This window comes from Chiloscyllium punctatum, chromosome 20 (genome assembly GCF_047496795.1).
Source record: "Chiloscyllium punctatum isolate Juve2018m chromosome 20, sChiPun1.3, whole genome shotgun sequence".
In the NCBI taxonomy this organism is placed as follows: Eukaryota; Metazoa; Chordata; class Chondrichthyes; order Orectolobiformes; family Hemiscylliidae; genus Chiloscyllium; species Chiloscyllium punctatum.
The window spans coordinates 19129612-19151921 of record NC_092758.1 but is presented as its reverse complement, the minus strand read 5'-3'; the positions used below and the strand labels follow the sequence as shown (position 1 = coordinate 19151921).

General features: G+C 40.7%; 1 protein-coding gene across 4 annotated transcripts in view; it reads right to left on the bottom strand.

Annotated features, from left to right (window-relative positions):
* The window catches only part of slc36a1 (solute carrier family 36 member 1), a 76033-nt gene that overhangs the window by 4759 nt on the left and 48964 nt on the right, over positions 1–22310 (bottom strand). Inside the window, exon 11 of one of the 4 annotated variants that reach the window (XM_072590455.1) lies at positions 19390–19492. The exons of the other annotated variants lie outside the window; for them this stretch is intronic. Within the exon in view, the coding sequence (XP_072446556.1) occupies positions 19390–19492 (103 nt within the window). The remainder of the gene's footprint in view (positions 1–19389; positions 19493–22310) is intronic. 4 annotated transcript variants of the gene reach the window in all.

Below are 22310 nucleotides of genomic sequence, written 5' to 3'. Positions count from 1 at the left end.
CCAGCTTTGGATGACTGTCTGTGTAAAATTCTCCCCATTTTTCCCTGCCAGGTGCTCTGGCTTCTTCCCACAGCTCAAAGAGTAGCGTCCAGGGATGTGCCAGCTAGCTAGATTAGCTGTGGTGAATTCAGGGTCACAGCAATAGCGTCAGGTACTCTTTGGAGGGTCAGTGCATACGCAATGGGACAAATAGCCTTTTTCGGCACTGCAGGAATTCTGTGATTCCAACTGAACCTCCAGAAGGTGTTTGACAAGTTACTTCTTAAAGGCTAAGTCATAATATATGAACCCACAGTGTTGCATGGAGTATATTGGTATGGACAGAAAAAAGCAAATTGGGAAAAGGGGTTATTCTTCAGGTTGGCAACCAGTGGTTTTCCACAGGGATCAGTGCTGGAACCACAACTGCTTACAATATATATTACTGACTTGGAGGAAGGAAGTGAATGTACTGTAACCAAATTTGCAGATAGTAAAATAGGCAGAAAGACAGCTCAGAGGGGGACACAGTTTACAGGAAGATATTGATAGGATAATTAAGTGGGCAAAAAGCTGGCAAATGCAGTATATTGTGGGAAAATGTGAATTTGTTCATTTTAGAAGGGAGTATTAAAGAAGAGAATTATTTAAATGGAGGAAATCTGCAAAAGCTGAAATACAAAGGGATTTAGGCATACCTCTGCATGAAACATCAAAAGCTAGCAAACAGGTGCAGATAATGCGGAGGGCTAATACCATATAGCCCTTTACTTCAAGGATGTTGGAGTATAAGAATCGGACACTCCAACAGCAATTTTGCAACATGCTAGTGAGACCATCTGGAGTACTCAGCAGTGTCGGTCCCCTTAATTGAAGAAAGGTATTCTTTCTTTAGAGAGAATTGAGAGAAGGCTCACTGGGATAACCCTTGGTATGGAGGAATTGTCTTTTCAACAAAGGTTAAGCCAGAGATTGGGTCTTGACTTATTGGAGTTTAGGTAAAACAATAACTGCAGATGCTGGAAACCAGATTCTGGATTAGTGGTGCTGGAAGAGCACAGCAGTTCAGGCAGCATCTGAGGAGCAGCGAAAACGACGTTTCAGGCAAAAGCCCTTCATCAGGAATAAAGGCAGAGAGGCTGAAGTGTGGGCAGATAAGCTAGAGGAGGATGGGGGTGGGGAGAAAGTAGCATAGAGTACAATAGGTGAGTGGGGAAGGGGATGAAGGTGAGAGGTCAGGGGCGGGGGAAGGGTGGAGTGGATAAGTGGATAAGTGGAAAAGAAGATAGGCGGAAAAGAAGATAGGCAGGTAGGACAAGTCATGGGGACAGTGCTGAGCTGGAAGTTTGGAACTAGGGTGAGGTGGGGGAAGGGGAAATGAGGAAACTGTGAAGTCCACATTGATGCCCTGGGGTTGAAGTGTTCCGAGGCAGAAGATGAGGCGTTCTTCCTCCAGGTGTCTGGTGGTGAGGGAGCAGTGGTGAAGTGGCCCAGGACCTCCATGTCCTCGGCAGAGTGGGAGGGGGAGTTGAAATGTTGGACCACAGGTGCTCGGTGGAGCAGGACGAGACGTGCTCACGTTTCTTCCAGAAGGTGCACAAAGAGAGCTCCGTGCTCAGCAGCCTGAAGGAAGATGATGGCTCGGTAACGTCATCTCAGGCTGACGTCATGAGGATCAGCAAATCCTTCTACGCCAGCCTGTATGACTCGAAGCCAACCGACAGCGCAGCCTCCCAGTCGTTCCTGTCCTCTATCACGGAGGTCCTAGATGACGGAACACGAGAGAGGCTGGACCAGCCGCTATCTCTGGATGAACTGACCAAGGCCCTCGAGTCCTTCGAAAAGAATAAAACTCCCGGAAGCGACGGCTTACCGGTCGAAATTTATTCCGCTCTTTGGGACTTGATCGGCCAGGACCTGCTGGAGGTGTATGTCAGTATGCTTCGGGCAGGTACCATGAGTGAATCCATGAGGAAAGGCATCATCACCCTCGTCTACAAGCGGAAGGGGGAGAGGGAGGAAATTAGAAATTGGAGACCGATCTCACTGTTAAATGCAGACTACAAAATCTTGTCAAAGGTCATCGCCAACCGGGTCAGGTCTGCTCTGGGATCGGTGATCCACCCGGACCAAACCTGTGCTGTACCGGGCAGGAAGATCTCTGAGAGTCTCGCACTCCTCAGGGATACGATCGCCTACGTGCAGGACAGGGGGGTGGACACCTGCCTCATCAGCCTTTGACAGGATATCACATACATATATGAGGGATGTCCTCTCCAAAATGGGCTTTGGGGAGGGAATCGGAAATTGGATCAGACTGCTCTACACCAACATTGTAAGTGGAGTCTCAATCAATGGGTGGGAATCAGATCGCTTCCCTGTAAGATCTGGAGTCAGGCAGGGATGCCCCCTCTCACCCGCCTTGTTTGTGTGTTGCATAGAGCCATTTGCCGAATCCATCAGGAAGGATGCGAGCCTGACAGGGGTGACTATTCCTGGCAGCGGGGGCCTGCAGGTTAAAGCCTCCCTGTACATGGATGACGTCGCTGTTTTCTGCTCGGATCCGCTGTCCGTGCACAGACTCGTGTGCATCTGTGACCAGTTCGAACGGGCCTCGGGGGCCAAGGTAAACCGAGGCAAGAGCGAGGCCATGCTCTTCGGGAACTGGGCCGACCAATCCTCTATCCCCTTCACCGTCAGGACTGACCACCTGAAGGTGCTGGGTATTTGGCTCGAGGGGGCTGGGGCGTGCGCCAAGACCTGGGAGGAGCGGATCAGGAAGATGAGACAGAAACTAGGCAGATGGGGGCAACGGTCGCTCTCCTTCTGGAATGTGCCTATGCAGAGGAAGTCTGGAGGAGAGGAATGCAGTGGTGCTTGTCGAGGTTCGTCCCGAGCAGCGCCGTGACGCGGGACTCCGTGCTGTACGGCCTGTTCCCCGGGACTCACACCGAGACGAACATTAACTGCGCCTGGAGGATCATCAACTCGGTGAAGGACGCTCTCTGGGCGGTCCGAAACCGGTTGATCTTCCAGCTGAAGGAGTTGACCCCAACCGAGTGTTGCAGACTGGCACATTCCAAGGTCCAAGACTACGTGTTGAGGGGCGCGCTGAAGCTTGGGGCAGCTGCCGCCAAGGCGCGGTGGGGAAAGACCACCGTGTAAGATCGGCCTGCCCAAAGAAGAACAGGGGGCCCATGCGGACGTTTTTTTGGGCTCTGCTGATGCCTCAGCCAAATATATGTACAAGATTGAAAAATGCACAGGATTGTAAATGACAAGGATAAATTCGAATCTGTGTTTGTAAATGTGGACATATGTATGGCATGATCAAATGTACAGACCATCAAATCATTTTATGAATAAAGTATATTTTTGAAATAAAAAAAATATAATTAGACTCTTAGCTTTTAAAAAAAAACTTTGACTATCATAGGCAATAAATACAGGGCTAGCCAATCTCTAATTAAGAGTCAACCACATTGCTATGGGTCTGGAGTCACATGTAGGCCAGACCAGGTTTCCTTCCCTTAGGACATTAGTGAACTCGATGGGATTTCCCCACCAACCAACAACGGTGATTATTACTCTTAATTCAAATCCCATCTGCCATGACAGGATGCCACTCGGGTTCCCAGAACATTACTTGGGTCTCAGGATTAATAGCCTAGCAATATTATTACTAGGCTAAGGCATCCCCAGTCAGTCAGTTGGTTGGCTACCAGTATGGTCCAGACTGGAGCCCACAGTGTAGAGTTTGATTCCCATTGCAACTGGGTGAACATGAGAGAGATTGAGAACATTTAGATTGATTCTGGCCTACTGAATGCTAACAGATAAGAACTAAATTACTAATTGGGTAGAAGAATTACAAAAGAAAATGAACATCTAAGCTCAGAAGGTAATAGGGAAGGTCTTTATTGCAAAGGGATAGGGAAATATAAAAGTTGGAAGGCTTTGCTAAAACTATCTAAGGCACTAGCCCTTGTGAACACTGAACAATTTTACACCACTTATCTAAGGAAAGATAAACTGGTATTTGAAGCAGTCCAGAGCAGGTTCATCAGTTGATACCAAATACAGAGGAACTGGCAGATGAGGGGAGGTGAAGTACTCATTGGAATATAAAACAATGAGAGGTAAACTTATTGAAACATACAAGATTCTTAGAGGACTTGACAGGGTTCATGTGGAAAGTTTGTTTCCTCTTGTGAGAAAGTCAGACTAAGGGATCACATATTTAAGACAGAGAGGAGGAGAATTGTCTTCTCTAGATGGTTGCGAATCTGTGGAATTCTTTACCACAGGGCAATAAAGGCTGTGTTATTAAGTAGATCCAAGGCTGAGATAAGACAGATTTTTAAGCAGTAAGGAAATCAGAGATTACGAGGAAAAGGCTGGTAAATAGAGGTGAGGATTATTAGATTGGTCATGATCTCACTGAATGAATGGGGAAGAATCAATGAGATGAATGGCCTACTTCTGCTCTTATGTCTTATAGGTAAACACATAAGAGAGCTATGCCATTACTAACACTGTGGTCCAGTTGGTGGCAGTGTTAGGAGGTAGCAAGTTACAGATTCAGTTTAATTGCACTTAAATGAATTGAGGACTTTTTTTCTGGTTTTACAGCCACCATTTATTCAAAATCAGTTAAAGATTATCTGGTAAGTATCACATTGCAGTCTGTGGGTGCTTGCAATGTGCAGACATTAATTATGCAAAAGTGAGGACTGCAGATGCTGGAGATTAGAGTCAAGATTAGAATGGTGCTGGAAAAGCACAGCAGGTCAGGCAGCATCCGAGAAGCAGGAAAATAATGAAAAAACAAAAAAAAATTCAATGTTTTGGGTAGGAGCCCTTCATCAGAAATGAGGCTGGAAGCTTCGGGGGTGGAAAAGTAAATGGGAGGGGTGGGGCTGGGGAGAAGGTAGTTGAGAGTGAAATAGGTGGATGGAGGAAGGGGTAGAGGCGATAGGTTAGAGAGAGGGTGGATATGGGTTTATGCAGAGGATGGTGGGGTGCAAGGTGAGGACCAGGTGAGGGCTCACCTTCCACCCCACCAACCTCTGCATAAACCCTATCCACCCTCATCTCCGACCTATCACTTTTACCCCTCCCTCCATCTGGCTATTGCACTCTCAACTACCTTCTCCCCAGCCCCATCCCTCTCATTTATCTCTCCACCCCCCGAGGCTTCCAGCCTCATTTCTGATAAAGGGCTCCTACCCGAAACATCGAATCTTTTTTTTGTTTTTTCATTATTTTCCTGCTTCTCGGATGCTGCCTGACCTGCTGTGCTTTTCCAGCACCATTCTAATCTTGACTCTAATCTCCAGCATCTGCAGTCCTCACTTTTGCATAATTAAGGGAGAAGTTAGTTTAGAATTGCTAGAAGTCGATTACCTTGGTGTAATAGTTTAGTTTAAAAGTTCCAGATCAATAGTGCTTGGTTGAAAATCCTGGAAGAGTTATGTGAAACAATCACACAAAATGCTGGAGAAATTCAGCAGTTCTGGGAATATATGTGAAGAGAGAAGTAGATTGATATTTCAAGTCCAGTATATCTCTTCCAGACCTGTTGAGTTGCTCTCCAGCAGTTTCTGCGTTTGTTTCAGATTTCCAGCATCTGCAGTATTTTGCTTTTATTTAAGAGTTATTTGAAGCAGTAACAAGCTAGGTTCAGTTTTAAGACAAATCAAGGAAGAAACCATCAGATTTTCATGGTCAGGAAATGAAGCCACAGTTATGTCAATCTGTACATGGGATAGAGATGAACATTCGCTCCAGTATTTCAGTCCTATAAATGTGATGCTGTTGGTTCCTTGAAGTTCAATTTTTTTATTTCTCTTCCCAAACAGATGACTTCAAATGTAACAAAACCAGTTGGTATGTAATTAAATTAAAAGCACACTAGCTTTCTGTAAAGTACTGGAGTCTAGAGGCTGGATTGGTTTAGACTACATACACAGGAGTTTAGATGAATGAGGGGTTTGTTCAGAAACCTATAAAATTCTAAAATGACTAGAAAGGGTAAGTGCAGGAAGGATGACTGAGGAGGCTGGGACTAGGGGTCACACGAAGAATATATGGTAGGCTACTTAGGATTGAGATGAGGAGAAATATCTTAACACAGTGATGAGTCTGTGGAATTCTCTGCCACAGAAAGTGGTGGAGGCCAAATCACTGAATGCTTTCAAGGAAGAGTTAGATATAGTCCTTCGGGCTAAAGGGATCAAAGGGCATGGGGAGAAAGTGGGAATTGGGTACATTGTTGGATGATTAACCAATATAATGGAGGAGCAGGTTCAAAAGGGCTAAACGGCCTACTCCTGTTTTCTTTATTCAAATTCATTCTCCTTTAGGCTTGCAGATGCTAGACAATGTGGAATGAAAGTCAAATTTTAACATTTTGACACCTATAATATGGTGGTTCTGACTGAGTTCTGAGAAATGAAACAAATGCAATTTTAACCTTCAGCACTAGAAAAAAATGCATCTTTGGCATCTATATTCTTCCCCAATTGAGCCTTTTTATTGTACTTGCATTATAATATAGCAAATTACCCTTCATTTGATTTTACTGTGTAAAACATAGGCTTCCAGCAAATAAGTTGGAATTCATACACATCTAGTAACTTCCAAACTAGTCAGGACATCAAGTAAATACTTATATGGTCAGCAAATCTCGTAAATGAAGATGTTTCATTTAGTGAGTGAGTAAGTATCGCAGGCAACACAAAAACAGATCAATGAGAAGAAATCTTGGAGCTACGCAAAAGGGAAAGTGGGTGGTCAGGAGCAAGTCAGCCCACAAGACAAAGTGGGGATATGGTCAATAACTATAGGCAAATGGCAAACATATTGTAATTATTTTGCCTCAATATTTACAGCAGAAAATGAGATTAGCCTTCCAAAACTCAAACAAATTAATTGTAGATTAGGGCCAGGCCTGAAAATTTATTGCATTAAAAAAAAGTGACAAATTCCCATGGCCTGACAGTGCGTCATTTCCACCTGAGGATGCTCAAGAAAGCAGAGGACCACATTGAAAAGTATACAAAGCTCCCTAGATACAGGAGTCATTCCTTGGATTGGAAAAATTGCCCATATCACACTGCTTTTTAAGAAGGGTGAAAGGGAAAAACCAGGTAATTACAGACCTACTGAACTAACATCTGTAGTGGGGAGATTATTAGAGTTTATAGTCAAGGAGGGGGCAAGTGAGCACCATAAATTTTCAGCTTATCAGGGAGAGCTAGCATGGATTCATGACATATCGGTCAAGCCTGACAAACCTCTACAAATTTTTTGAAGAGGTCACTAAGATTGTGGACAGGAGTATGCCTATGAATATTATTTACATGGACTTCCAGAAGGCATTTAATAAAGTTTGCATAACAGACTGCTAACTAAGGTAGAAGCCCAACAGAATAGAGGGCATATTACTGACATTGTTGGAAAATTGGTTTCAATGTAAGCAAGTGTGAAGTTATCGATTTTGGACCAAATTGAGGATAGGTCCAGATACTTTCCAGATGGTATTAAGTTAAATTCAGTGAATGTTCAAAGAGACTTGAGGATTCAGGTGCACAGATGTTTAAAATTAACAAACAGGTGCAGAAAATAAATCAAGCAAGCTAATGGAATGCTGGCCTTTATATCTTGAGGACTGGAGTCAAAGGATACAGGCATTATGCTGCAGTTAACAAAGTAAAAACAATGACTGCAGATGCTGAAAACTAAATACTGGATTAGTGGTGATAGAAGAGCACAGCAGTTCAGGTAGCATCCAACAAGCAGCGAAATTGACGTTTCGGGCAAAAGCCCCTCATCAGGAATAAAAGCAGAGAGCCAGAAGCGTGGAGAGTGCCTTTAATCCTGATGAAGGGCCCCTGCCCGAAACGTCAAACTTACCGCTCCTCGGATGCCGCCCGAACCGCTATGCTCCTCCAGCACCACCAATCCAAAATTTGGTTTCCAGAGCCAGTGATATTATCACCAGTTTATTAACCGAGATACCCAGTGATATTATCACCCCACTATTAACCCAGACATATCACTGGGTGTCTGGTGATAATATCACTGGGTGTCTGGGTTAATAAACTGGTGATAATATCACTGGCTCTGGAAACCAAATTTTGGATTGGTGGTGCTGGAGGAGCATAGCGGTTCGGGCGGCATCTGAGGAGCGGTAAGTTTGACGTTTCGGGCAGGAGCCCTTCATCAGGATTAAAGGCACTCTCCATGCTTCTGGCTCTCTGCTTTTATTCCTGATGAAGGGCTTTTGCCCGAAACGTCGATTTCGCTGCTTATTAGATGCTGCCTGAACTGCTGTGCTCTTCCATCATCACTAATCCACTGCAGTTAACAAAACCTTGCTTAGGTCACTTGCAGTAGATTAGATTACTTAATGTGGAAACAGACCCTTCGGCCCAACAAGTCCACACCGACCCTCTGAAGAGCAACCTACCCAGACCCATTCCCCTACATTTGCCCCCTCACCTGACACTACAGGCAATTTAGCATGGCCAATTCACCTGACATGCACATTTTTGGACTGTAGGAGGAAACCGGAGCACCCGGAGGAAACCCACGCAGACATGGGGAGAATGTACAAACTCTACACAGACAGTGTGGAGGCGGGAATTAACCCAGGTCTCTGGCACTGAGGGGCAGCAGTGCTAACCACTGTGTCACCGTGCTGCCCACTTTTTTTTAATTTTTGTTGTGACGGTTGGAAGTCAATGTTGTCATAACACTGAAGTAGTTTGCAAGAATTTTAATGTTTACAGACCAAACATCTTATGGAAGTAGTTACATTTAGATTAGATTACTTACAGTATGGAAACAGGCCCTTCGGCCCAACAAGTGCACAGCAGATCTGGGCATCACATCTTGGCTTTGGAGGGAGTACAACACAAGTTTACAAGAATTATATCTGGACTTCAGGGGTAAAATTATGAGGAGAGATTACACGAATTAGATCTATTTTTTCTAGAATTTAGAAGGCTAAAGAGTGATCAGATCAAAGTCATCAAGATATTAACAGCAAAAGACCATGCAGTTGGAGAAACTATTTTCATTGTAGAAGTAGGAGATATTGTCTGAGAATTAGGGCCAGATCAGAAAAGGAGAGATGTTAGGAGGCATATCTACACACAAAGGGTGATAAATATTTGGTACTCTGTTTCATAAATGGCAGCGGATGCCGGATCAGTTTTTTTTTGGTTAAGTACTGAGGAACATGGGCTGAAGGTAGGTAAATGGAATTAGATCACAAATCAGTCATGATCTCATTGAATGGTAGTACAGGCAAGAGGGGCTGAATTGTCTTCCCTTGTTCCTATATGCTGAATAAATTATTTAAAATTGTGTGGCATGAGACATTAATAACTTTTCATACCAATAAAAAACCCACATTCTAAATACCCACCCAAACAGAACATGTTTTCATAAACAAACTAGTTCCAAGACAATTTTTATTTCTCCATCCCAGTGCAAAAATAGCTTAGGTTCCAAATTTGTACAGAATTACCAGGAAAATTCTGGTATGGGGACTCACCTTAATTTCATGCATTCAAATTAATATTACTGGACTAGTGATATAAAATCCTCTTTTTTTATCCATTTTGTACTTTGCAACATTTAGGAAACAAACAATGGGTCACTAAATAGTTGTTACATTCAATTCTGCATGCAATTAGAAGAGCATTTATTGACACGTTTTCAACGGGTCACTCGGTTCAGTTCAAGTGTTATTGAACAGCCAGCTTTAGGCAATTGGACAGGTGCAGAGGACGTGGTTACCAATGTTAAGCTGCTCATTCAGTCAGATACTGAAGTGCTGAGAGAAGACACTCCACATTGAAAGGTTGCTGCGGCAGCAGGTTGCAAGCTGTTAGGATTCAGATGATGTCCAGCAAGCGAGGAGATGTCGCAAAGTTTTAGAAAAGTACTGGGAGCTGCATTGCAAGTATTGGAACCAGAAAAGGAGCCATTTACCATTAATATGCTGAGAGGTGGAGGAGGAAAAACCCCTTAAGCACTACTTGCTTTGACTACCTAAGCAAGATTAGAGCTCAGAGAAACACTGGCATCATGCCAAACTGTTGACGCCAATTGTCTGTGAAAAGTTGAAATTATGCCACCCAAGTGTAGGTGCTGGAAGGTGGTTTCCAAAATTCATAGGACTGCAGTCCAAACAGGGAGAGTGAACTACAAAAACACAAGCAGTCATCGACATAGTTCATGCCAAAGTAGATTGAGGGATATTTAAAACTGGTTTTCAACAATGAAGAAATTGAAGCACTTAACAGTTTTAATGAGATTTAGTGAAGTCATATCATTAATGTTAAGAAATCAGAGGGATCTACCTTGACTGCACTTGCTAGTTGATGTACTCTGTGGGATATTAGACCAGTGACTGTTACCCATAGTAACACCACGTTAATTTTGGATGCTAGAATAAAGGTTGCTGACATATTCTACATTATATTACTGTTCTGTGTCAAGTTAAGTGTGGTTTGTTGAAAACCATGAAATCTTGTAGCTTATTTTCATGTTAAGTACCTAGGATCTCAGTTTCGCAACCATATAAAATGTTATTGGTATCTAGAAAGATCAGAACAAATTTAGTGGCCTGGTCTGCTTTAATATTAGTTGATATTGCAAATGGATTTATGATGTAAAGTCACTTTTATTTAATCTGCCATTATACAACACTAAATTAAAAACGATCAAAGATCTTAAACTTTGTTTCTTCCTCTTTTTAAAATCTATTACAGCTCGAACACTTCCCAGTTTTGTTGAAATTTCATGGACCTGAAGCATGAACTCTTAAGCCACTGATGACAAACTGAAAATTTCCATTATTGATTTTTCATTTCAAGTTTTCAGCATTTAGTCTTTTCTTTTTCTATCTGATTAAAGACAGCATCGGATTGAAGGAAGAGACAACGTTGCCAAAAAGTACAATTGGCCTTTAGAATTCAAAGAGTAACCTAATTATGGTTCACTAATTTCTGTTAGGGAAGGAAACGGCCATCCTCACCTGGTCTGGCTTACGTGTGACTCCACACCCACAGCAATGTGGTTGACTCTTAAGTGCCCTATTGGCAATTAGGAAAGGGCAATAAGTGTTGCCTACCCAGCAATGCCCTCATCCTGTGAATGAATGAATGAATGAATGAATTAAAGAAAGAAACAGACAATAAAGAGAGAATGAGAGATACAGGTTGTAAAAGTTTCTACAGTTATTAATAAGGAATGTATTGGTAGGAGTAAACTTTGGATCTTAAGAGGTTAGAAAGGAGAAATTATAATGCAGAGTTGGATGATAATATTAAATACATACATCACATTGCTCACAATAGAAAACAATTCCAGAAATACTGATGAACCAAGATGGCATAGTAGTAATATCACTGGACTATTAATCCAGAGGCCCAGACCAATAACCTGGGATACAGTTTCAAATCCACAATGCAACTGTTTGAATTTTAATTCAATTAATATTAATTGAAAGCTAGCCTGAGTAATAGTGACCATGACTCTATAATTGCCATAAAACCTACCTGCTTCGCTAATGTCTTTCATGGAAGGAAATCTGCCATCCTGGTCTGATCCAATACAACTCCAGACCCTAACAATGTGGTAAACTCAACTGCCCTGTGACAACTTAGCAAGCCGCTTAAAGGGTAATTTCAGCAACACCCCCATCTTATAAATGAATAAATTTTAAAAGCCTTGCGATCAGTTTCAGTTCTAAATAGCCAACTTTCTCAGTAGGTTGGTCATATAAACAAATATATATTCCATACATTTATTTCATTACAAGTCCAAAGTTAGGGGAAGCCAATATAGTTTGCTTCTGGCTCAGTTTCAAGTTTAAAGTTCTACACAATTCCAAAGTAACAAAGCTTTTTCCTCTTGTTCTGTTTTCCAAATTTCTTACCAAAGTTCAAGCTCAAATATCCTGCACATTCACTTAACCTGCTTCAGAGCATTAATAACCTTTTATGACGAATGCCCAAAAGCATAGCTATATTCTTAAAAAGTGGCTTAGTGATTTATAGGATTTTTGTGAATTGGGACTTACACCTTTTCTGGCTCACATTGATCTGCACTCTGGCGTAAGGGTTTTAAATGAGATCTTAAGTTGTGTTGGTACAGGACAAGGAGGCTAAAATAAGCTAGTACACAACACAAATGTAAGAACCAAATATTACAGCCATCATTTTGGAGTGAAGTCAAACATAAAATGAAAACTCACAAAGACTAAATGCCCCGTTAAACACAAAGGAGTGCAGTTAAATTAAGGAACTCAATTCCAATAATCCTGAGATTATATGCTGACAAGAACAATTAATAATGCACGCCAATACATATGGTACCAGCAAAACCATGAACAAATAGGCGTGAGGCACTTTATTAATGTAACAAATGTAATTTCAGAGCATTCCTTATGCACCTGTGAAATTTAAAATATGGCTTATTATATATAAGCAGATCTTCATCAGTGCAAAATGTGGAACAACTGTCACAAGATTACATCTAATGAGCATTTTACTACTAGGTAAGATGTTATACCTCAAAGGAATTTTCTACATGGGTCTGTTTTTCTTACCTCCAATCTAAGTATCCCATCTTAACAGCCTCATGGTAACTCAGACACTTTGTATACAATCTTCAATGCTTCTTTTCCTATTAGTTTGGAATGATTTGCTGCCTGACCTAGATGTTAAACTAAAACGCAAAACTTTTGCAGGTGTTCCACACATGATGCAAATCAGTTCTGCAAAAGAACCATAAATTATAAGTACCACTATGCAAATAATTATATCACTTTTCTAAAAAAAAACCATGAGGCGTGGGCATTGCTAATTAGGCCAGCATTTATTTCCCAACCCTAAGAGCCAACCACATTGCTGTGGAGTGTTGAATCACATTCAGGCCAGACCATGCAAAAATTTCACTCTCTACAGGACATTAGTGAACCAGATGGGGTTTTCAATTATCAATAGTGGTTACATTATATTAGGCTAGCTTTTAATGGCAGATTTTTATTGGAATCAAATCTCACCATCTGTCATGATGAGATTCCAACACGTTCCCAGAACATTAGTCTGGGCCTCTGACATTACCATTACATCATGCAGCAACTCAATGATGGAGTTCTTCTCCATTTATATTTCAGCTGCTGATAGAATTAGGACCTGGATGGTTTTAAAAACAAACTTTGAACAACTATTTAAATTTTATATAACCTAGAATTTTAATTTGAAATGCACTGCCATTAATGTATGAGACTAAAATTTCACTGTCTTGGTGTCAAAAATAGCAATAAACTTAAGAATTAATGAGCAATTAAAATCATACTATGAAAATAGGGCCCCAATCTCAGAAAAGGATTTCAAGTCAGTCCATCAGTCTTAAGACATCAAGAAACTAGGTACTTCAAACTGTTCAAAGCTAAACTTATAGCATTAGGTGCCAGATGCTAATAAATTCATTCACTACTTCTAATCGGAATTTTCAATAGGTGTCTGGTAAATGAATTGGGTACGAAGTGCTTGGTGTAAGGGGGCCATGTACATGAATTGCTTAAGATGGTCAAGTTTAGAAGATTTATAAATAAAGAACACCAAAACAATTTTGACACCTAAAACAGTTACGTTTAAGTTAGGAACATTTTAATTTGCAGTTGTAATAAATGTACCAAACTAGTGGTAAAAAATAACAGTTTTATGCAACTGAGTAAATTGACAAATGAAATTTAATGAATGACTGACAGACAATGGTAAGACAATGTGCTGGATCTGTGAAATGTGGGATTTTTCTGGACCCAAAAGTGATTGAGGGCAAATACGTCTGCAGCAAATGTCTGAAGCCAACGGAACTCCAACACACAGTTTCTGAATTGGTGGCTGACTTGAAGACTTGATAACGCATCAGAGAAGGGGAGAGATATCTGAGCATTGTTCCAGAAGACAGTCACACATCCCTTAGGATAAACCAGTTTAATTCCATCTGGATTAACAAAGCATGAGTCCATAAAGAGGCTCTTCAGCTCATTATGTCTGTGCTGTTCAAACATCTATTTATTCTAATCTCATTTTCTAGCACCTTGCCTGTAGCCTATGACATTTGAAATGCTGCCTAATTTTTAAAAAAGTATTCTGTGCAGTCCCACTTCTACCACCCTTTTAGACAGAAAGTACCAGTTGTCATCACCTTGTGCTTGAAGGAAAAGGTTTTCCCAAATCCTGAAAATCTCCTGTGCCATATCTTAAAACAGTGCTCCTTTGATTTTGAACATCTATAAACAGCATAAGTTTTTCCTGATCTATACCCCTTATAAATTTGTTCACCTCAAACGGGCTTTCCCCCTCAACCTGCTCTAAGGAAAGCAACCTTAGCCTATCTAGGCTCTCTTCATGAATTAGTTTCACCACCCCAAAAAAATCAAAACTGCAAACAGTACTCTAGCTGTGGTCTAAACATTATATTTGGCTCTATTATAACCACCTAGTTTACTGTACACAATGCCTTCACTAATACAGGCAAGTAGCCTTCATAACCATCTTATCTACTTGACATACTGCCTTCAAGGGTCTATGAACTTGAACACCAAGTACCCTCTGTTCCTCTGTACTTCCTCAGGTCATTCTATTCAACGTGCAATCCCTTGCATGCATACAAACTGGGAAAGCTAGATGGACAATAATAGTCTGGATGAGGAGTTCAAAATTATTTCAACATTCCCACTGAACCATGCAGTCTCTGGGAAACTCAGTGCGCTGATGCATGACAAGTCTGCTTTCAGTGCAGATTCATGGAGGCATGTTTGGGCCAGGTACAGACCCAGTGGCTGCATCAACAAGGTGGGGCCTAAGTAGACAAGTAGTGATAAAGTAGAGTTTAGACCAGTCGGGTACCCCGCAGCTGCACTGGCAAGGTCCAGCAAGGACTCAGTGGCAAAAACAGTGGAGGTGAGATGGCACTGAAGGATGGTAACAGCACAGCAAAGGGACTTGTGCCTGGCCACCAAGTCCATGACAGAGCATTTAAGAAGTACTGCCAAGTTGGACATTTTTAAAAATTCCTTCATGTTTCTGCCTTTATACTTTGTGTTTTGGTTTATTTGTGTGTTTAAAGATGGCGCCAGAGTGTGGAAACACTACACAATACTTTTCATTATTTTGTAACATGATACTAAAATCAAATGAAATCAAGCTTCAGGAAGAACCTGCCAGACATGGAGATCGGAGAACCAGATACTGGACAAGAGGTTAGTGGGTAAATTGCTTTGAAGATATTGTTATAAAAAACTACAGAGCAGTGATGTCATGTTGCAATTGTACAAAATACTAGTGCAGCCACACTTAGAATATTGTGTACAGTTCCGGTCGCCCCATTACAGGATGTGGAAGCATTGGAAAAGGTGCAGAGGAGATTTACCAGGACATTGCCTGTTCTGGAGCAAAGGGCTTTTGAGGAAAGGCTGAGTGACTTGGATCTATTATCGTTGGAGAGGAGGCGGCTAAGAGGGGATTTAATAGAGACATACAAGATGACCAGAGGATTAGATAGGGTGGACAGTGAGAGTCTTTTTCCTAGAATGATGACATCAGCTTGTACGAGGGGGCATAGCTGCAAATTAAGAGGTGACAGATGTCAGAAGCAGGTTCTTTACTCAGAGTGGAAAGGTCGTGGAATGCCCTGCCTGCCAGTGTAGTTAACTCCGCCACATTAGGGGCATTTAAACAGTCCTTGGATAAGCAGATGAATGACGATGGGATAGTGTAGGGGGATGGGCTTTGATTAGTTCACAGGTCAGCGCAACATCAAGGCCTGAAGGGCCTGTTCTGCGCTGTACTGTTCTATGTAATGAACAAATTACCTGAGAATAAAGGCATCTGCAGGTATAATTGAGGATATTGTTCAATTTTACATCCAGATTGAAAAAGATTAAGTGTGGATGGAAGACTAGTATTCAAGACTTGAATAAAGACAACTACATGAGCTGAAGTGAACTTGGACACTAAACTCAACATATAAATTGATGACAGACATTTAAGGAGATACTTCAAAGTGTTTGAAATAAGTATGTTCCCACCATAAAGAAAAGATTGATGCTTTTTCTAAAAAAGAAACTTCAGGAAAAAGGTCCAATTATGCAAAGCCAAGAGACAAGCCAGATGATTGGACAGAATATAAAAGTACAGCAGAGAATTACTAAAAATCAGTAAACGGAAAAATGTTAAGAGTATGACAGGAAAACAGGTAGAAACAACTGATTGTAGAAGTTTTCAGAGATTGTGACAGCGAAGGTGAATAGTAAGCAAAAAGTGAGTTGGTCCTCCAAGAAGTGACAGAGTTAACAGCAGATAAAGAAATGGCAGATGAAATGAACAAATATTTGCTTATATCTTCATTGTGGAGAATATAAAAACTCCAGTCATAGTTCAAAATTAGAAAGTAGAAAGAAGTGAGCAACTTAGTGAAATTATAATTACTAGGAATACAGTACACCTTCACCCCCAAAAAAGAAATTCCCCAGGTTATTGTGGTTCCAGTCAGGAGACCCAAATTTTCAGAATGTGAACATTATTGTTGCTTGATCACAAGATTAAATTTACAGAAGGATCATCTTCTTTGTGGATATATTTCTCCCTGACCAAATAAATTTTAAAAGGAGCCAATTAATCAGGCTTTGAGTTAACAAGAGTGAATTTATTTATTTAAATTAGAAGAAATAATAACATTTAAACACAGACGGAATGAGCATCCAAACTGGAAAAAAAATCCAAATAGTATGGATTAGTCTCTACAGGTCATTTGAGAAGACCAGATAAGATTAAATGCTGATAGTCGAATAGTCAGTTCAGAGATTCCTGGCTTTGCAGTTTTGTGGAGATTTTTTTATCCCATTTCCTGTTGACTAGCTTGCCTCCTTTCAGCATTGAGAGCAAGTGTGCCCCTTACTTTCAACCCAGAAGTGATTATGTGTTTCTTCAACTGTGACCCTCACAGCATACTAGCATTTGAACCTAGATTAATACGAGTGAGTATCTCAGCCTACTGGCAAACACTTGCCCCTCAAATCACGACGACCACCAGGGTTGAATTAGCTTTTAATCCACTGTATGATCATGGAAGGGGAGGTCATAAAATAAGTACTTTGTCTATACTACTGTCTTTTCTAGCCACGTTCAGTCTGACATAGCTCCCAAGAGATTAGAGTTTAGTTTGTAATGGATTTCTCCCTCGTTAAGTCCATCCCCTTGAAAGCTCCTTGACATCTCATCAGGTGTGATAACTAGGGATCTCCTCCCAGGCAGCCACTAAATTTACATCCACAGGCAATTTTTCAGATGTAACAGACCTCTTAAAAATTCATTGCAATTAAAAGTTCAATATGTTTGCCACCTAGGGTTACTTCTATACATTAAAAAGAGTACAGGCCTAATTTCTTCAATCTCTCCACCTAGGATAGTCCTACCATTCATTCCAGCAATCAGTATGATGAACTTCTGTTGCACAAAGTACAGCAACTCCTTTATTAGGAAAGAGGACCAAAACTGTACACAACATCCAGGCATGGTCTCATTAAAAGAAGGTTCTGGAGAATTGAAGATATAATTACTCCCCTACTCAAATCGCCTTGCAGTAAAGGCCAATAATGACATTTTGTTTCCTAATTGTTTGCTGCATCTGCATGTTAGCCTTCAAGATTTATGGAGAAGGCCATCCAAGAAGAGCATGAACATTTCCCAATCTCTCTCCATTCAAGAAAATTCTGCCTGCTATTTCTACCAAAAAGTGAATACTTGGGCAACTACTCCATACGACCATTTTCTTGATTATTCACTCAATCTGTCCAAATACTTGAAGGCTCCTAATAACAATCTCACTACATTCCTATCTAAATGTGTAATCTGTAAGCTTTGAAATAGTACATTTGGCACCATATCCAAATCAATGATGTAAATTGGGAATAAACTGCCCAAGCACAGATCCTGAGAATAGCTCACTAGTCTCAGCCTGTCAGTTGGAGAAGAACACATTTATTCCGACCCAGTTATCCTTCTGTTAACTAAAGCTCAATCCATCTCAATATGTTACCAAGTGGTCAAATTTCCTTTACCGACTCTTATAGGATCTTACTGAAATACTCAAAATCCAAAAATACATCACACTGGCTGGTTCTTCCTTACCGATTCTGCTTCTAATATCCTAAAAAATTTCCCCAGTTTGTCAGATGGGATTTACCCACCATAAACCCATACTGAATCTGCCCAAATCTGAGCACTTAGACATAGAGGTTCATTTATCACATCTTTGATAACAGGTTCTAGAATTTTCCTGACTCTTGTCATCAGGTTAACAGGTTTGCAGTTCAGTGTTCTCCCCTCCCCCCTTTCTTAAATAGTAGGGTTACACGTGCAGCCTTTTAACCCACAGGCACAATTCTCAAATCTCTAGATTTGTGAAAGATGCCGAGCAAAGCACTCATCACAATCAGCTCTTTCAACAATCTAGGATATGGATCAGGTCCACGGGAACTATCACCGCATGTAAATTGTGGAGTCAAGTGTTTAGCTAAAATCTATCTCACTCACTAACTCACATGGTGGCCTTTCAGTGTTTATGCCTCCTGGCGCATCCCTCAATTTTAAAATCCAAGTAAGTAATTTCATCATCTTTTATGTTCTCCCACGATCGATTAGCCCAAAGTTGGATCAGCATGGACATTCACAAAAGTAATAGTACACAATGTCATCACTGATATCTAGAGAAATCTCTGCAGCTGCACCATTCTCATGCCCTCTAATTGGATGTTGGTATAGATGGTCCTTGAGAATACACTGAACACAAACTGGCCAGCTGCAGTAGTTTTCCAAGAGATGGTCTGCAATACAGATGTTTCTAAAACCCTTATCGAGGACGCCCCTTTATCATTTGTACTGACATCCTTTGATGCCATTTTCTGAGTTTCTGCAATAGAGAATCTGATTACAGTTTGTGCAGTTACCATGCAGAAGTGATGGCCTTCCCATTCAAGTTGGAGGGTAGTCGTCATGCTTTTGGATCCAGGATAACAAACCACCTCATGATTTGTGATCCTGCCATCAGGCCCTCATGATGGAGGTCAGGTTTCTTTGGTAGTGTTCCCGATCTTAACAACAGATCCAGAGTACTGCACCATACAGTAAGTTTAGGACAATGACCCAGTAGAGTTTGATTTTTGCCATCAGCTCAATGCTACAATGCCTCCAGTCAATATGGAGTGGACAGAACTTCCTTCTGGATACATGTACTTCATTAAGTGTTATCACATTGGTAACATTCACTAACTGCTCTAACTATACTGTATGGCAAGAGAAGACAAGACAAAATGCTTACATCAGATGTAGAAACATTGAGGAATTGCAGCAGGGAAGTTTGGCCCAATGTATACCAGAGCAAATTAGATTATTGTCACGACTCAGCAGTATATGTTTAAGCCCTTTTTACAAAAAACAAAAAACAAAACAGGTGAATAAATATTTGAAGAACTTGTTTCTATCTCAATTACTGTGCCAATGCACTTCATGCTCCAATAAATCTTTGCACTAAGAAACATCTATCACCGCTCTTCCTAATTTGAAAACATTCAGACACTGGATAAAGTGTTTGCTTCCCCATAGCTGTTTTTTTAAAACTCAGACTTCCACCGTCTTCATGCTACAAATAGGCATCACACCTTTAATCTCAACTACATTTTCTCATCCCAAATATCTTGATGAATCTATGTAGCAGGTTACCTTACGTCCTTTCTACAATGGAATGTCCAGAACTGCAATGCTTTGGTTAGCCACTGCTTTATTCAAATCCACCATTTCACTTTCAATTTAGGTGCTTGTTTATACAAATTGAAATACAATCGTTTGCATCCATCTGCACTCAAAATACATCTGTTCACCTGCAAACTTTAAACATCATTGAGTGCACAGAATAGTTTTTTTTATTCCCCCTTCTTAATAACCTCTACAGCAAATTTATCATCTGTCTGCCCACTTTATGTTTTTTGCACCTTCCTATATATTGTAATTTCCATGCAATAAAATTATCAATATTGTCCTCATGTTCTGTATAAGCAACCTTATTACTAACAAAGATGGACTTCGCAGTGAACCCATTTGCCATTTACTATTCCAACAGTTCAATCCTTGTCTACGTTGCAATCTACCCACCTTGGTTATGTTCTCTTACACCCTGTTCCGTTGAGTAGCAGATACAAAAACATTTGAAAACACGTACCAATAGATTTAAAAACGTCATTAGAGTTGATCTTTCTCCGCACCCTTCTCTAGCTGCAACACAATATTGTGCATTTTATTACCCTGATATATATACACAGTATGATTCATCTGGTAACATTTTGATTCATGTGACAATAATAAATCAAATTAAATATCACTATACTAAACACTGACTTTTGCAACCAGCTTCCTTAGAGTTATCTAATACTTATGGTTCAAATACTGCAAGTTATTACCTGGCCACTTGGTCACTTCAAAGAACAAGTACAAAAACATCTCATTTTTAATGAACTGTATTAGATGTCAGATTCATGTATATATTTGACCTCTAATAAGCTAGTTGGTTTATACAGTCCCTGGTTAATCCTTCAAAATGCTAAACTTCTATGTAAAGTATCTGCTCAATTGATTGCCTCAACAGTCATCAGGACACAACAATTTAATCAACCTCTGGTGATGTTTATAAGCTTTGAAATTCCACTATTTGTAAAATCCATTAAAAATTTAATCCTGTTTCCATATGAGCAGTCTATCTTTAGTCTTAAAAGCCATTTCCTTTGATCTCGTCATATCCCATGTTCCATTTATCCCTTCTAAGCTCTACTTGCTTTAATCTATTTTTACATCCCATATTTCATTTATCATTTCTAATCTCCCCCACAATTTCTACATTTGTGTTTTAGTATTAGCAGAATTGGAAGCTTACTTTTTTTTTTAAATTGTAAAGTTAATTTACATTGAGTTTTGATGCATCTATTTGTTTACTTTAAAATGTATCAATTAATTTGAAGATGTTTGATTTGATATCTTATTTCCGGCTTTTGACAAGTTTATCTGAATGATCCCATTATTTTACAGACAGTTTCCTCTTCCGGCCTCGCCTTTAAAAACAAAACTTAAATTTTCTACCTCACACCCCTTTAAAACAACAAAAGAATCATTGCAGAGGGATTTGCATTTTCTTGGTCTTTTTGGTGGTCCTTGTAAATTGAGTCAAATTATTTTCACACCAGCTCCTAAACCTAGAATGTTTTGTAGAATTTGTCAGAGCCGCTTTTCAGTGTTCAGAGGCTTCTTTATAAGGTCACCCAGTCACAAAGCAATATTGTCAACGTAACTATGGAATGTAATGACATATTTGGACTCTCAAAAAGCAAAAGAATTTATTAGCATTCCACAGTTAGCATCACTATGCCATTCATTTTCGAGACATCACTGTACTTAATTGGAGCAGGACAACACGTTAGCAACATTTCTTTCACTCCCCCCACACCCCAAAATGACACACACCTGGCATACAATTCAACAGAAATAGCTATTGCCCTACATGCAGCTTCCACAGTTAGGTCATGCTTCATAGAGTCATAGAGATGTACAGCATGGAAACAGACCCTTCGGTCCAACTCGTCCATGCCGACCAGATATCCCAACCCAATCTAGTCCCACCTGCTAGCGCCCAGCCCATATCCCTCCAAACTCTTCCTGTTCATATACCCACCCAAATGCCTCTTAAATCTTGCAATTTACCAGCCTCCACCACATCCTCTGGCAGCTCATTCCATACACGTACCACCCTCTGTGTGAAAAAGTTGCCCCTTAGGTCTCTTATATCTTTCCCCTCTCACCCTAAACCTATGCCCTCTCGCTCTGGACTCCCCGACCCCAGGGAAAAGACTTTGTCTATTTATCCTATCCATGCCCCTCATAATTTTGTAAACCTCCATAAGGTCACCCCTCAGCCTCCTACGCTCCAGGGAAAACATCCCCAGTCTGTTCAGCCTCTCCCTATAGTTCAAATCCTCCGACCCTGGCAACATCCTTGTAAATCTTTTCTGAACCCTTTCAAGTTTCACAACATCTTTCCGATAGGAAGGAGACCAGAATTGCACACAATATTCCAACAGTGGCCTAACCAATGTCCTGTACAGCCGCAACAGGACCTCCCAACTCCTGTACTCAATACTCTGACCAATAAAGGAAAGCATACCAAATGTCTTCTTCACTATCCTATCTACCTGCGAC